The sequence below is a fragment of the Bidens hawaiensis genome, unplaced genomic scaffold (genome assembly GCF_021521415.1).
Source record: "Bidens hawaiensis isolate Kalapana, Puna unplaced genomic scaffold, B.hawaiensis_p1.1 tig00022509_1, whole genome shotgun sequence".
NCBI lineage: Eukaryota > Viridiplantae > Streptophyta > Magnoliopsida > Asterales > Asteraceae > Bidens > Bidens hawaiensis.
In genome coordinates this window covers 165,892-179,641 of record NW_027493503.1, presented here as the reverse complement: position 1 = coordinate 179,641, position 13,750 = coordinate 165,892, and the positions used below count along the sequence as shown (strand labels likewise).

The 13,750-nt window shown below is 35.8% G+C and overlaps 1 protein-coding gene across 1 annotated transcript; it reads right to left on the bottom strand.

Annotated features, from left to right (window-relative positions):
• Positions 1–3,938: 3,938 nt before the first annotated feature.
• LOC143565672 (uncharacterized) lies at positions 3,939–12,257 on the bottom strand. The gene is made up of 2 exons (XM_077052574.1): positions 11,625–12,257; positions 3,939–4,196 (listed from the first exon to the last, which is right to left on the bottom strand). Exons 1-2 carry the CDS (start codon positions 12,255–12,257, stop codon positions 3,939–3,941), a joined length of 891 nt encoding a protein of 296 aa, XP_076908689.1.
• Between the last annotated feature and the right edge of the window lie 1,493 nt (positions 12,258–13,750).

Below are 13,750 nucleotides of genomic sequence, written 5' to 3'. Positions count from 1 at the left end.
GTATTAACACTTCATATAATCTGAGAGTGTTTATTCTGTTTATTAATTAAACAAGAATTATGATTATTATTCTTATTATTACAAGATTTTGGTAGTTATAAAGCCATTTTGTTATAAACATTAAACCTTATTTCACTTTAAAATATAGATGTATATAAGGCTATATTAACGTACATTTTTGGGAAAACATAACCATTAATCAACTGTTGCTAACAAAAGAAAAGAATCATTACTATTATTTTGACTTAAACCAACTAGTCTTGTGAAAACTATTCTTTGACTATAATTAAAGTTAATCGAAGCAACCCAAACCTTCGTAATATCGGAAACTTTAACTCGCTAAGGATGACAAATTATACTAAGCTAAGTATAAAATATATGATATTATAAGTTACTACTTAAGGAAACTTTATTACAACTCTTGATATAATAAAGCAACCGCAATACTCCAAAACAACATTAGACAAGGTATTAACATATGAAACATAGGTCACATGCACGTTTACTATAACACATATTACTTTTAGTGACATGCTACATGAATATATGGATTTTATTGGTTGGAGCCGTTTCCAGCATAGCATAAAAGGTTTCTATTATTTTTGTCTCCACACATAACCTAGGTGAATTCATGCACTACCCTTTTTCTTAAATTTTTGGGGTGGATACATGCTTCTATATGTTTTTAACTTATTGGTGTATTATTAATCAAGACCGATTTAGCTGCCTTAAACAATCCCCGACTTTGTAGCACAATCATTAACTCCGAAAGGAGCCAGGGGATATATGGGTAGTACTATCGGGGAGACCCCCGCACACAGTGGGCCTACATCATGGGACGACCACCCGCTGGATGATAAAATGTATAACTTGTGACATATATCCGCGCCATTTTTAACTTATGTCGGGCAGACATAAGTGTAATTTGACCCATAACAATAATGGATATGGGTAAGGGGTATTTATTTTAGAAGTTCACGGGTCGTGGACACAGGTTTGATTGTGAACTTGCTTAATGTGCACCATACTATTTAGATCATTTTTATTTAAATGTTTTCATAACTTAAACTCATGAACTCACCAAATTTTTAGTTGACCCAATTATTTTAAGCATGTGTTCAGGTACTTTTTATTCGAATATGGAGATTTAGAGTCTTAGACAAGAGCTCACTTGGAGATAGAAGATACTTTTAGAAGAATTATGTCGAACCATAGAGCGTAACCCAAAGAAGCCATGATGGATAGTAGAACATTTTCATCTAATTAGATGGTAGTTGAATTCTTAGTTTTGTAGTTGTATTAGACATTTGATTGTAATGTTGACCTAGTGTCTTAATATAAATTTGTTACCTTATTTCCGCTGTGTTTTGGTTGGTATTCAGTCGCCACGTCCAGCCCTCTAGTCGGGGTGTGACATCACGGGTCTCTTCAACTTCCGTCTAAGATATGCATCTTTGATCACAATTGTGTCATAATTCTTGCAAATTGGTTGTGTAGGCACAAACAATTTTGGAGTTTATTCAACAAAGTTATCATTAAGATGAACCACCTTGCGTGGGTTCACATCATGAAACATTATATGAGTCTCATCAACTTGAGCGGTTATCTCTTCAGAATATCTTTAACCACAAGAACCTTTTTGGGTTGTTCCTTGGTGACATGCTTGACATTCTAAAGTTTCCTAGTTCCACAATTTCTAACAACGTGACCACGTTCGCCACACAAGAAACAAGTTCTCATATCCACAAAAGCACGTTGTGGTTTGACAGTTGATTGTGAAACATTGGGTTGACAAGATTCCTTTGAAACTTTGACATTATTCAAATCATTAAAAGAAACAACATTCTCTTTCTTGTAAAAAATCAAAATTAGAACAATTCGAAAAATTTTGTAAAGTATCAGTTCCATTAGAACTAATAAACATCACATGTTTAACCGATTTTAGTTGTTTCAAACTTGGTTTAATGACAGCCTTGTTTGTCAATTTGGATCTTTCAAAAGCTTACTCAAGATCATGTAAACTTGATGTTTTGTTCTGAAAGACACTCTCAATCGGTTATGGCTTAATCAAGTGTAAAGGAATGTCTTGCTTCTCAAAAACTTTGTTTACACCTTTTAACTTAAACACCTGTCCGGTGTTTACTTTACCAATTGAAGGATTAATAAACTTCATTAGGTCCTCATCAGAAATTGTGGGCTTTTCTGATTTCTTTGTTTTAACACTTGAGTTGTTAATCTTGGATGATTTGAACCATACACCACCTCCTCAAACTCATGAGGTTCACATAAAATGTGATTAGAATGTGGAATACTCTTTTCTTTTAGTTTTTTTTTGTGGTTCAAACACGTCCTCGATTACAACCTCCTCAACAGTCTCAACAAACACTTTATTACTCTCAATATGAGATCCTTGAGTTGATGAAACATAATTTGGTTTTTCTTGAGTAATATGTGTTGGTTTCTCCATATTAACAACTAATTCAATTTTAAAATTTGTAGAATTGTTATTAATAACCTTTCCTTATTTAACAGAAAATGGATTGTATGAATAGTCATTATGAAATGGTGGAGGCACCTGAACCAAACCTAAAACCAGTTTTCGATCCTTTTTGCTTACCAGAAACCTCAATTATTTCGTTAAGCAAAAATTAATGAATTTCTAAATTTTCCCAGCTTATTCTTTAATTCAAGAATTTCATATTCAAGCTCAGTTATTTTTGTTCCATATTTGAGTATCCCTTGAAACTTTTTATCGATTATAATTAGCTTAGATCTGCTTTCAAATCGTGATTACTGTATGACAATACTTCAATTTTATCTCTTGATCTTTTCTCAAGATCTGAGGATTGTTTATAGTTATCACGAACTATAGCAAGATCTTTCAGTAATGTTTCGTTATGAGCATGAATTAAGTCAAACTTGGACGTTAATTCCTCATAATAAGCACATGAAACATTTTCAGTTACTTTAACTGATTCACTTGATGAATTTTTTGACACAATCGAAGCAGAATTAGGACTAACCTCGTCAATTATGGCCATGCAGGAAAAAGACCTTGGTTGCATGTGACTTGAAGCGGCAGAATCATATTCATACTCGCTTTCGGTAGTTAATCCTTCACCTCGTGCATCATAAAAATTCTCAGAAGACTCAAACAAAGCCATATTTGCTTGATTACCAGCTCCATTTCCCAACAATCTCCGGTTCCAGTCAATTCCATCAGCATTGAGAAATTCTTATGAACCAACAAGCTTGACAAAATCACCCCTAGAAGTCTTTTTTTTTTGAGTCAGCAGATTTCTTTCCCAGTCTTTTCTTTTGAGTCAGCAGATTTCTTTTGAGTCAGCAGATGTCTCGGTTACGAGGTCCTATGTATTCCTTCTTGGGTTTGTCACATTCTTTGGCGAAATGGCCAAAGTCTTGACAGTTGTAGCATCTCACTTTTAGCTTATCAAATCCAACCCTCATGTTTAGAGTCGGTAGATCATTTCATGTTCTCTACATAAACCTCTTAACCTTTCTAACAATCATGTCCATGTTCCACTTTAAATCCATTAGTTCCAAATCATTTGGATCGATTTGGTCATAATCTTCATCAGTTAGCTCGCTTGTGGCATTTTTACCACCCACCAAATTCCCATAAGAACTCATAAATGCACAAAGGAAAGCAAAGTGTTGTTCAACTTCCTTCATGTTAACATTTGGAAGTTGAGCTGAAGAATTACCAGCACCATGAATTGAAGTGCTTGATCCACTAGTATTATTGTTTGATCCATAAGCCATGAAACGAACATTTGGCAATGGCTCATTAACTGATTGTGGAATCTCTTGAGTGGTTTGAGAATAGAAAGAATTGATCGGAGCTGAACTGTTGCTTAATGGTAATGATCCACCATACAATGTAGGATCTTGGTTATCCTTTGAAGAGCTTTGACATCTCATATCATATCATATGCCCTCTCTTCGATTTTCTGCATGAACTCCAAAGCCGTTAAATCTTCTTTTTTGAAAACTGAATTCTCTTTCAACACGAGTAAGAAAGTAGAATATGAATTCGACGGTGAATTTTTGATAGTATCAATTTGATCTGATTGAGATGGTTCCATCTTTTGCTTTGTCATTTCAGCAGCAAGATGACTAAATCTTGTAAGCAACTCTTCAACAGTCTCTCCTTTCAACAAGCAAAAGTTTCGAAACTGAAACTTCAACATGTCCTTTTTTGTCACACCCTCAAAATCCACTAACAGAGTCTTACCGTCAGAGGGTGTGAACTAATAGGATCGGAATCATTAGTTATATCAAACACCAAAATTAAAGTTTTTCAAAACAACCAAGACATGCAAGTCTTAAGTAAAAATGCGGAAGCGTAAACTGTAAAGCAAATAGTTGCGCCACACAGGACGACTTAAAACACAATTATCATGATAAAAATTTTAAAAAAGGTTAAAGCAATAGGGTTCAGAGTATGCATGTCCTATACCGCCCGCCCGCCTCGGCTACCTGAGATAAACATACTAAAAGTGTCAACAAAGGGTTGGTGAGTTCACATGTTTAAGTAAATTTAAGCGTTGCGTTTTAGCGTTACTAGATAGTGTTAAGTCAATTATATATCAATAGGTATCTAACCTATCAAGAATGTATTACTAAGTGTTCAACACCGAAGCTGACTGTATATATGATTGCCTTGCCATCATGTTAACCACGACCATGGTAAATTTGTTAGCCAAAATTACACTCACTCGACCTACAGCCGAGTTTAGAGTTGGGTGGGGTTTGTCAAACCCAGTAGTACTACTCAGAGGTGACTCGCTATTATCCAATATTAACCGGTTCGATGTTCATAAGGACTTAGTTGGTTTGTTTCCACTTAGCCTTACAAGTGATATATAAAGAGTAACAAAATCTAAAGTGTTGGAGTATGATATCTACTCCTAATAAAAGCGTTAAAGAGTAAAAGGGGCGGTGAAACTCACTGTTTGCGAAGTTATCAAAAATCCGAGAAAAGCGTGCGTCAAAGAAATCCTCTCTAGTTCTCTAAAAACAAAACGATATTTCTAAGTGTTTGAACTACGAGTGAGTCTCTAGACTCGACACATAAAAGTTATGCATGAGATGTGTTCGTTTGTGAAACAAGTGCGACTCGACAAACGCGTTGGTGAATAACTTACATGTGTGAGCAAGTATAGTGTTAAGTGTTACTATGGTGCATCATCAGTAAATATCTACCACAAGGGAAAATATGTCAAACACATAGCAAACATAAGTCAAATCATCACTTTTCATGTTAAATCAAAGAATTCAGCAGCTAAGTTACCAAGACAGATTTTAACACGTCAAGATTACTCTATTTCACTAACCATATATATAGATAAAATGACCAAAAATTCATCACAGAAGCACAACTGAGTTAGGTTTCTAAAAATATTTTTATTATATTTTTATTACATATGGTTTTCTCACAATGATCAAAACAAAACAGTAAGCACACAGCAGCCATTATCATGCGCAACAAAAGCGTTACATAGTTAATCCAACTAATGCAAGGCCAATTGGGTTAGATTCCTCACTCAAATTAATAACTTCCAGAAGTGGAATCAACTCAATTGGTCTTGTCGTTTGTGAGATACACTAATTACAAAACAGCCTACAAGAAGGCTTCCCGAAACAGACTTGCACATCAGATTTGTAATTTAATAAAAACAATCATATACACGTCCGAAAATTACAAACTCAGACTCTTTAGAAACTAAACTCAACCTACAACATCATAGAATCAATAATCACTTCCAAACACATCATTAACATCAAGTTACAGTCGTTTTAACATGCAATTATGATTCTGTCCAGCATCAGTTTTCATCAAAACTCAACAAACTACTAATTTATGAATCAAGAATCATGCATGCAACCCTAGCTCATCAAAAATCAACATACATAGCACTTAGGGTTTATGATAATCATGTTTAATCATGCAACAAAGCAATGGAATGGATTAAGGGAGTGTTTAATTACCTAGTTATTAACCTTGGATCTTCAAACAACTTGTAACAATTCTTGTATGTATGTGTGTGTGTGTATTGTTGGCCGATCAAGGGAGAGGGGAGGAGGTGTGGGGCTGCCGTCGCAGGAGGGAGGGGATAGTTAGGGTTTTGTGTTAATAATATGTATATATATTATTACTTAATATACATGTTACACTTTGCACCCTCAACTCCTAATTAGTTTAATTCTAGCATAAAACATCAATCACCTCCATAATATGATGACATACATGCAAGCACAAATTTACACATATAAACGTAACACATAATTATATCAAGTACTTGTTTATAATATTTATTATTTGTTCACCAATGGTTTGAGTCGACTCGTGTGTGTTTCGGTGAAACTCTGAAAGACTACTTGTGTAATGATTGTCATGTGTCATTTAACACTAATTAAATGCAATGAGGTATGAGTTAACTGGAATGACATAGTTCGTGTGATCTTGAGTTTGAACTAACGGAGTTTGGATTAACGGAGTTAACCTGGAATTGACGAGTGTCACATTTTTACTCTCTAATGTGTTTCCCATACTTCTCAGTTGAAGATGTTGAAAAAAATGAGAACATATTTTAATAGTTCCCACTTGATGAAAAATATTGTTCGGTAAGGCCATGGTCAGTGTTGAATAAGCTTTGGTTTCAATCTTTAAAGCCTTTTTCTCTTCTTCAGAATAAGAATGATAAGGCTTAAAGCATGTTTGGGATTGCTTATTAAAAGTGCTTATGGCTTTTTGGAGAGGCAAAATATCCAAAATGCCCCTCCAAAAGCACCTAAAAGCTCCAAATTGGAGCTTTTAGGTGCTTTTGGAGGGGCATTTTGGATATTTTGCCTCTCCAAAAAGCCATAAGCACTTTTAAGAAGCAATCCCAAACACCCCCCTTAAGTTCAAAATTAGTGCTTGCATTACCAATAATAGGAGGGGTATAAACAGTTCAAGACATCTAGAGAAATCGGGATGTACACATCCAAGATGCGCTCTAAACCTGGGCTTCCATTATTCAAAATCACTAAATTTCATTAACCGTGGACATTTTGAATGTGAACCAATTTCTGCATCCAAATGTAACATCTGTTGCATTAATATATTTTGTGAAGATAACGCGTAAAAGTTAGCCACTGTTCACAAATATGGGTTCAAATGATCAACTTTAAAACTTTTAGGTAGAAAATGTCCAAATTATAAAGTTAAGGGTTAAAAGTGTAACTTTAGTAACGAATGAAGAATAGTTTTGACGAATGGGGTTTGATTTTGGTAACGAATGATGTAACTAATGGTGTAACAAATGATACCAAAATTATAACGAATATTTATAACGAATGGTAAGTTTCTGGTAACGAATGGGTCCTGTTCACATGAATGATCCAATGACGAATGATGTAACGAATGACCAGAAATCAAACACATCAAAAAATGAATCAAAATTAAGCTGAACAGTTTCATATATTCAATTACATACAATTAACAAATGAATCATTATCAATTCATATCAATTATAATCATATCACCTGAATAATCGAACGTATGGCTTTGATTCCACTTGAGTAACCAATACGTGATGATTTCAATTCATTCTCGTAGATCTAGTTCTTAATATATAACATATGATATGATAATACATTTATACGGATGTGAATTACGTTAAGTGAAGTGTGAGTGAGAGGATAATTGGGCAAAGTAATGGCTTGTTAATAATAATAATCACACTTGTTTATTAAAGCATCAGGGATACTGGTATATATATAGAAGACGATCCCCATTCATTATACATCTTATAACGAATGGGGTCCATTCGTTTTCATTCCCTAACACTAACCTAAAATATAACGAATGAGTCATTCATTATACCTCATTAGTTGAATATTCTTAACGAATGGTACAAATATCTTAACGACTAGGCTCATTCGTTATACATTCCATAACGAATGGCCTATAACAATAACGGATGTCACATTTGTTAAACATCTTTATGGAATGGCCATTAAACATAACGAAAGCATTCACAATTACCAAAATACCCTTTACATTAATAGTAATAAATTAAAATAGATAAACAAAGACCGAGACGACAAAACCATGCACTAACATAATAGATACTATCTCATTAACGACTCATGGTTTGTGTATATAACGACTAACTAACTCAGTTAACAGATGCTAACAACTATTATGATTGCAAGTTCAGTCCCTTTAGTTATCAGTACAAGTAAGACCGTAGACTAACTAACACGTAACAAAGACCCCTCATGCTATGAAGATCAACAACAACTTGAACCAAACGAACACAAAGGAGGATGTTCATATTGTTCACTTAATATTTCACCAAATACGGACACGAAAAATTAATAGAACCAATTTATTTATTCATATAAATCAATTATTATAAAGAATAATGATATACATGAAAGAAATTATAGAAATGACACACAAACATAACAATGGTCCAAATCACCATAACATGAGGTCCAAATAGCAACAACTTTAACCAATTTTTTGACGATGACACTAAAAAAATCCATAACCCTAAATCAAGCGTGCCTTTAATTAATGAATATTTGATATTGAGAGCTTGATTAAAGCATGATAACACATCTTTACTCGATGAAATTTTGGAGGAACTTGATAGTTATACAATTTGAGGACATTCAAAACAAAACTGAAAAAAGAAAACCCCACAATTATCTATTGCTTACGATGAACTTGAACGTTCGTTCTTCATCATCTTCTGCACGTTATCGTAAAACGATCCCTTGCAGTGCGTAAACAAAATAAGATTGAAAATAGGTAGAATCAAAGCAAGTGGTGTATATGAGAGGGGTGAACCAGCACAAAATTTGGGAGTGAAATTAGGGCTTTGATTGTCAGATAGAGTTAAAGAACTGATTATAGTCATGCTCACCTTCTTCATCACATGCTATCACGGTGGTCGTCACCACCAAGAGGTGTGAGTCCAGAATTATTGAACCATATTTACCTTTTCAAGATTTATTCTTGTATTCTCATTAACCATGAAAAAGCCGTTAGAAATTAGAATTTGCTTTGAAGAAAGTGAGAAACCAGTATATAAAACCTTTAGATAAAAAACTTGTAGGGGAAGCTTTGTAAGAGCATTCACATTCAATCTATCAAAATATGTGAGTGAAGTTTTTATAATGTAGGGAGTGGTTTAGGGTGTTGTAAGTGAATGAGAGAGAAATGCAATGATATTTCTGTGTATTTGAAAGTTATTGTTCATGCCCTATAATTTTTTTATATATTTTGAAAGTGGTAATGAGTGAAGGAAAGAGAAATGGTAATGATAAAGATATAAAAATGTATTATTTAATTGAAAACAAAAGAGAAAATATAGTGATTTTTAGTGACTTATGGTTTTGAGGATATGGGATTGGATGTGAATACTATAAAGTAGGTAAAAAGTGAGTAGGTTGAGGAGAATGTGTATAAGCTTGACACATCAGCAAAGTAGATGTGGTTAGCCTCAACGCTTGACACATAAGCAAGTAAGCTAATATAGTGACAAGTGTCTAAAATGTTCTTCATTTATTATATAGGTAGATTATAGATAGATAGATAGATTATAGATAGATAAATAAAGGGAAAATTCCCAAAATAGGCCATTTGAGGAGAGAGAGTCTCAAAATAAGCCACAAGTTTCAAAACTTCCCAAAATAAGCCATCGAAATCTATCTCTACCGTGACATTTGGTTTTCTGCCAAATTCATAAGATTTCAAGCCAAATCCACCTGACCCGTGAGATTTAAAAGGAAATTCGTCTGACCCGTGAGATTTAAAACAAAAACAGATTCCTCCGCGAGTTTTTGAAATAAATTGAATCCACCTCATTCCACCATTGATTCACCACCACCGCCACTTGCAGGAAAACAGAGAAGACGACGGAACCATTGAATCATCACCACCGCCACTTTCCGGAAACGGGAGAAGACGACGAAGAAGATGACGTGATGCAGGTATGCTAATGTTGGAAGACGGCGGAGTTGATTCACCACAAAATGGAGGCTAGAACGAAGAAAACGGTGGCTGGATATGTTGATGTTGGATGGTGAAGGCGAGTGTCCGAATATGGTGATGTTGGGTGGTGAATACGACGGTGGGTGGAGATGGTGAATGCGACGGTAGCCGGAGATGCTGATGTTAGATGTTGAAGGACAGAGGAGATGGCGGTGAACCAAAACAAGGTGTATTCAAACTTTTTCCAAATCTCACGAGGGATATGGTTTTAAAGAAATGGATTTGGCTTGAAATCTCACGGGTCAGATGGTTTTGGCTTAAAATCTCTTGGGTCAGACGAATTTCCTTTGAAATTTCATGGGTCATACGGATTTAGCTTGAAATCTCACGAATTTGGCACAAAACCAAATGTCATGGCGGGAAATCAAATGTCACGACGGAGATGGATTTCAATAGGGCTGTTACTTTTACCCGAAACCCAACCCAAGAAAACCCGTACCCGAACCCGAACTAACCGGACCCGAGAAACCCGAAACAGAGAAAAGACTAACCCGAACCCGAACCGAAGTAATTTGGGTTAGTTCTCGGGTTTGATTTATAAGTTTCGGGTCAACCCGAATAAACCTTTAGTTTTGAAATTAAATATATTTTTTAGGTATAATAGAATAAGCCTTAGCCACTAAAATTATAAGAATCTGGTCCTAATCGATTGTTGTCATTGTTTGTTTATTGTTAATTTATGTTTTCCGTTTATTACTAATAACAACCATAATTGAACAACCAAATCATGCTCGACTGAAGACGATTATGGTTCTAGTTAGTTTTAATCTTCTTTTGAATTGTTTTATCAAATTATGTTGGTTTCTTATTTGATTATTTGTGTTACGAGAAAACAAGAATATGTTTTATTTTTAGCATTGAATTTTTATTTTTTTTTGTTTTATAGGATACTCGAAACCCCCAACCCGAAAAAACCCAAACCCGAAAAACCCATGAGATATTTGAGTTGGGTTTTGGGTCAAGATTTATAAAACTTTGAAACCCGAAGAACCCGACCCGAAAAACCCGAAAAACGAACTCAAAGAACACCTCTAAGTTTCAATGACCTATTTTGGAAAGTTTGATACTTGTGGCTTATTTTGAGACTGTCTCCTTATATAGCATATTTTGAGAATTCACTTTAAAAAGATGTTTGGGATTCCTTACTTTTACGATGTGTTCCTTAGTAACACTTAAAGAAAGAAAGGAAAGGAAATGGATGGAAAGAACAAAAAGGTATGTTCCTAAGTTTTTTTTGTTGGAAGGAGATAACAAAAATGGTGTTCAGAGATTCATTAAAGGAAAGAAAGTAAAGAAAAATGGATGTTTGAAGAGTAAAATGGAAGAAAAGTGTTTCTTTTTTTTTTGAACGACCAACAAAATTTTATACAAAACACTAGCAAGATACTAGCAAACACCAAAACCACCCGAACAATAAGTAAAATACAACTACAACCCCCCAAGTTCCACCCAATTACACTCGTAAATGTGATTATACATTAAACGCACACCACCTTTCCCACGTTAAATCCGGCCACTTAGACCGATTTTTTACCCACAAATAGCTTAAGACCTTGATCTCCGCGATCACACTCCTTAATCTAGGCGGTTTTCTCTCGAACACCCAACGATTTCTTACACACCAAAGGCACCAAATTGTTGTTAAGCAAACCGCGTGGAACGTCTTTGCCTTTCTACTCGACAATAACGCATGTTTATGTAATTCCAACAAATCCCGAGTTGAAAAAGCAAAGATTGTCGGTACCTTACACCAAACAGAAATAATACTCCAAATTGATTGAGCAAATTCACAAGACACAAGCATGTGTTCCGCCGTCTCCAAATCTTCTTCACAAACCGGACAAATAATCGACTCTACCTCAACTCCTCGTTTTGCCAAAGAAAACAAAACAGGTATACGTTCCATTTCCGCCCTCCATGCTAGGATCCCCACTTTCTTCGGTACAAAATTATTCCATTCAAACAAGTGGCTTTCTTCTAAACCCAAATTAATAGCAAAAATTTCTTTCAAACTCTTAACCGAAAAACCTTCACCATAATCCAAGTCCCAAACCCAACTATCCTCTCCTTCCAGAAGACATAAATGTTGACATGTAGTAAGTAGTTCGCGTAGTTCAGCCACCTCCGCTTGCCCGCTCGGTGCTCTAGCCCAACCCCATTGTCCACATATTTCCCTTTCATACATTAGTAACCGATCGGAAACTTTACACCACTTATTAGCTTCCAATTCGAACAACAACGGAAAACGGGCACATCCCCGTACCATCTGTCAATCCAAAACAATGCATTAGTGCCACTTTTCACCTCACACCGCATCACAGTAGCCAAATCAATCCCTAACTCAGCCACTTCACTTGAGATCTTCACTATATGTTTCCAAGGGCCCGGTAACGAAACCTTAGCCGGAATAAATGACAATGATCTTTCCGAGTGATGGAAAGCCCATACAACCCTCCTCCATAACCCATCTTTTTCATTTTTAATCCTCCACCACCACTTTGCAAGCATAGCAAGATTTGTTTCACGCAACGAACCCACACCGAGCCCCCCTTTATTAACCGGAGCAACCACTTTATTCCATGCCACCCAATTTATTTTCATTTCGTCTTTCGACCCTCCCCATAAGAAAACTCTTCGAATTCTATCAAGTTTCTCCAACGCCCCAACCGGAGCTTTGTATAACGAGAAGTAATAAGTGGGTAACGAATTAAGAACCGACTTAATTACCGTAAGTCGACCACCGAAAGATAATTTCTTGGCTTTCCACAACGACAATCGTTTTCTAAACAAGTCCACCACCGGATCCCACGACTTCACCAAATTCATATTTGCTCCGACTTGTAGCCCAAGGTATTTAAACGGGAAGGTTCCCGTCTTACACCCGAGCATATTCGCCACGATCACCCTTTCCGGCTCCTCCACCTTTGTCGCAAATAACCAACATTTATTTAGATTAATTTTTAAGCCGGAAACTAAATAAAAACAACGTAATATCCGGCGAAGAACCTTCACATTTTCCACGTCCCATTCTCCGACAAATACAACGTCATCAGCGTATAAGAAATGAGTTACCTCCGGACCTCCCAACCCACATTTCAAGCCCTTAAAAATTCCTACATGACTAGCTCGTTTCATAATACATGTTAACGTCTCCATTGCCAAAACAAAAAGGAACGGTGAAAGTGGATCCCCTTGTCTTATTCCCCGCGAGCACGAGAACTCTGGTGTAGGCGAGCCATTAACAAGAACCGACGCCGTACCTCCTGCAAATATTTTGCATACCATCCCCTCCCTTTAGTTGGAAAATTCATTTGGGCAAGCACCGAGTCTAAAAACTTCCAACTTAATGAGTCGTATGCCTTTTCAATGTCCACTTTAAATATCATACCCCGCTTCTTCGCCTTTCTCAACCATGCCACTATCTCGTTTAACATCAAGGTCCCATCGAGAATACTTCTATTAGAAAGAAAAGTCGATTGCTCTACTGACACTAATTTCCCAATCACCTTCTTTAAACGGTTTACTAGCACCTTCGAAATTACTTTATTTATGCACCCGATTAAACTAATCGGCCTAAAATCCGATAGGTTGACCGGGTCTTTCGATTTCGGAATTAAGGCAATGAACGAAGCAAGCACACCATCACTAAATCGCGCAGTCAAGTGCATCTCGTTAAAA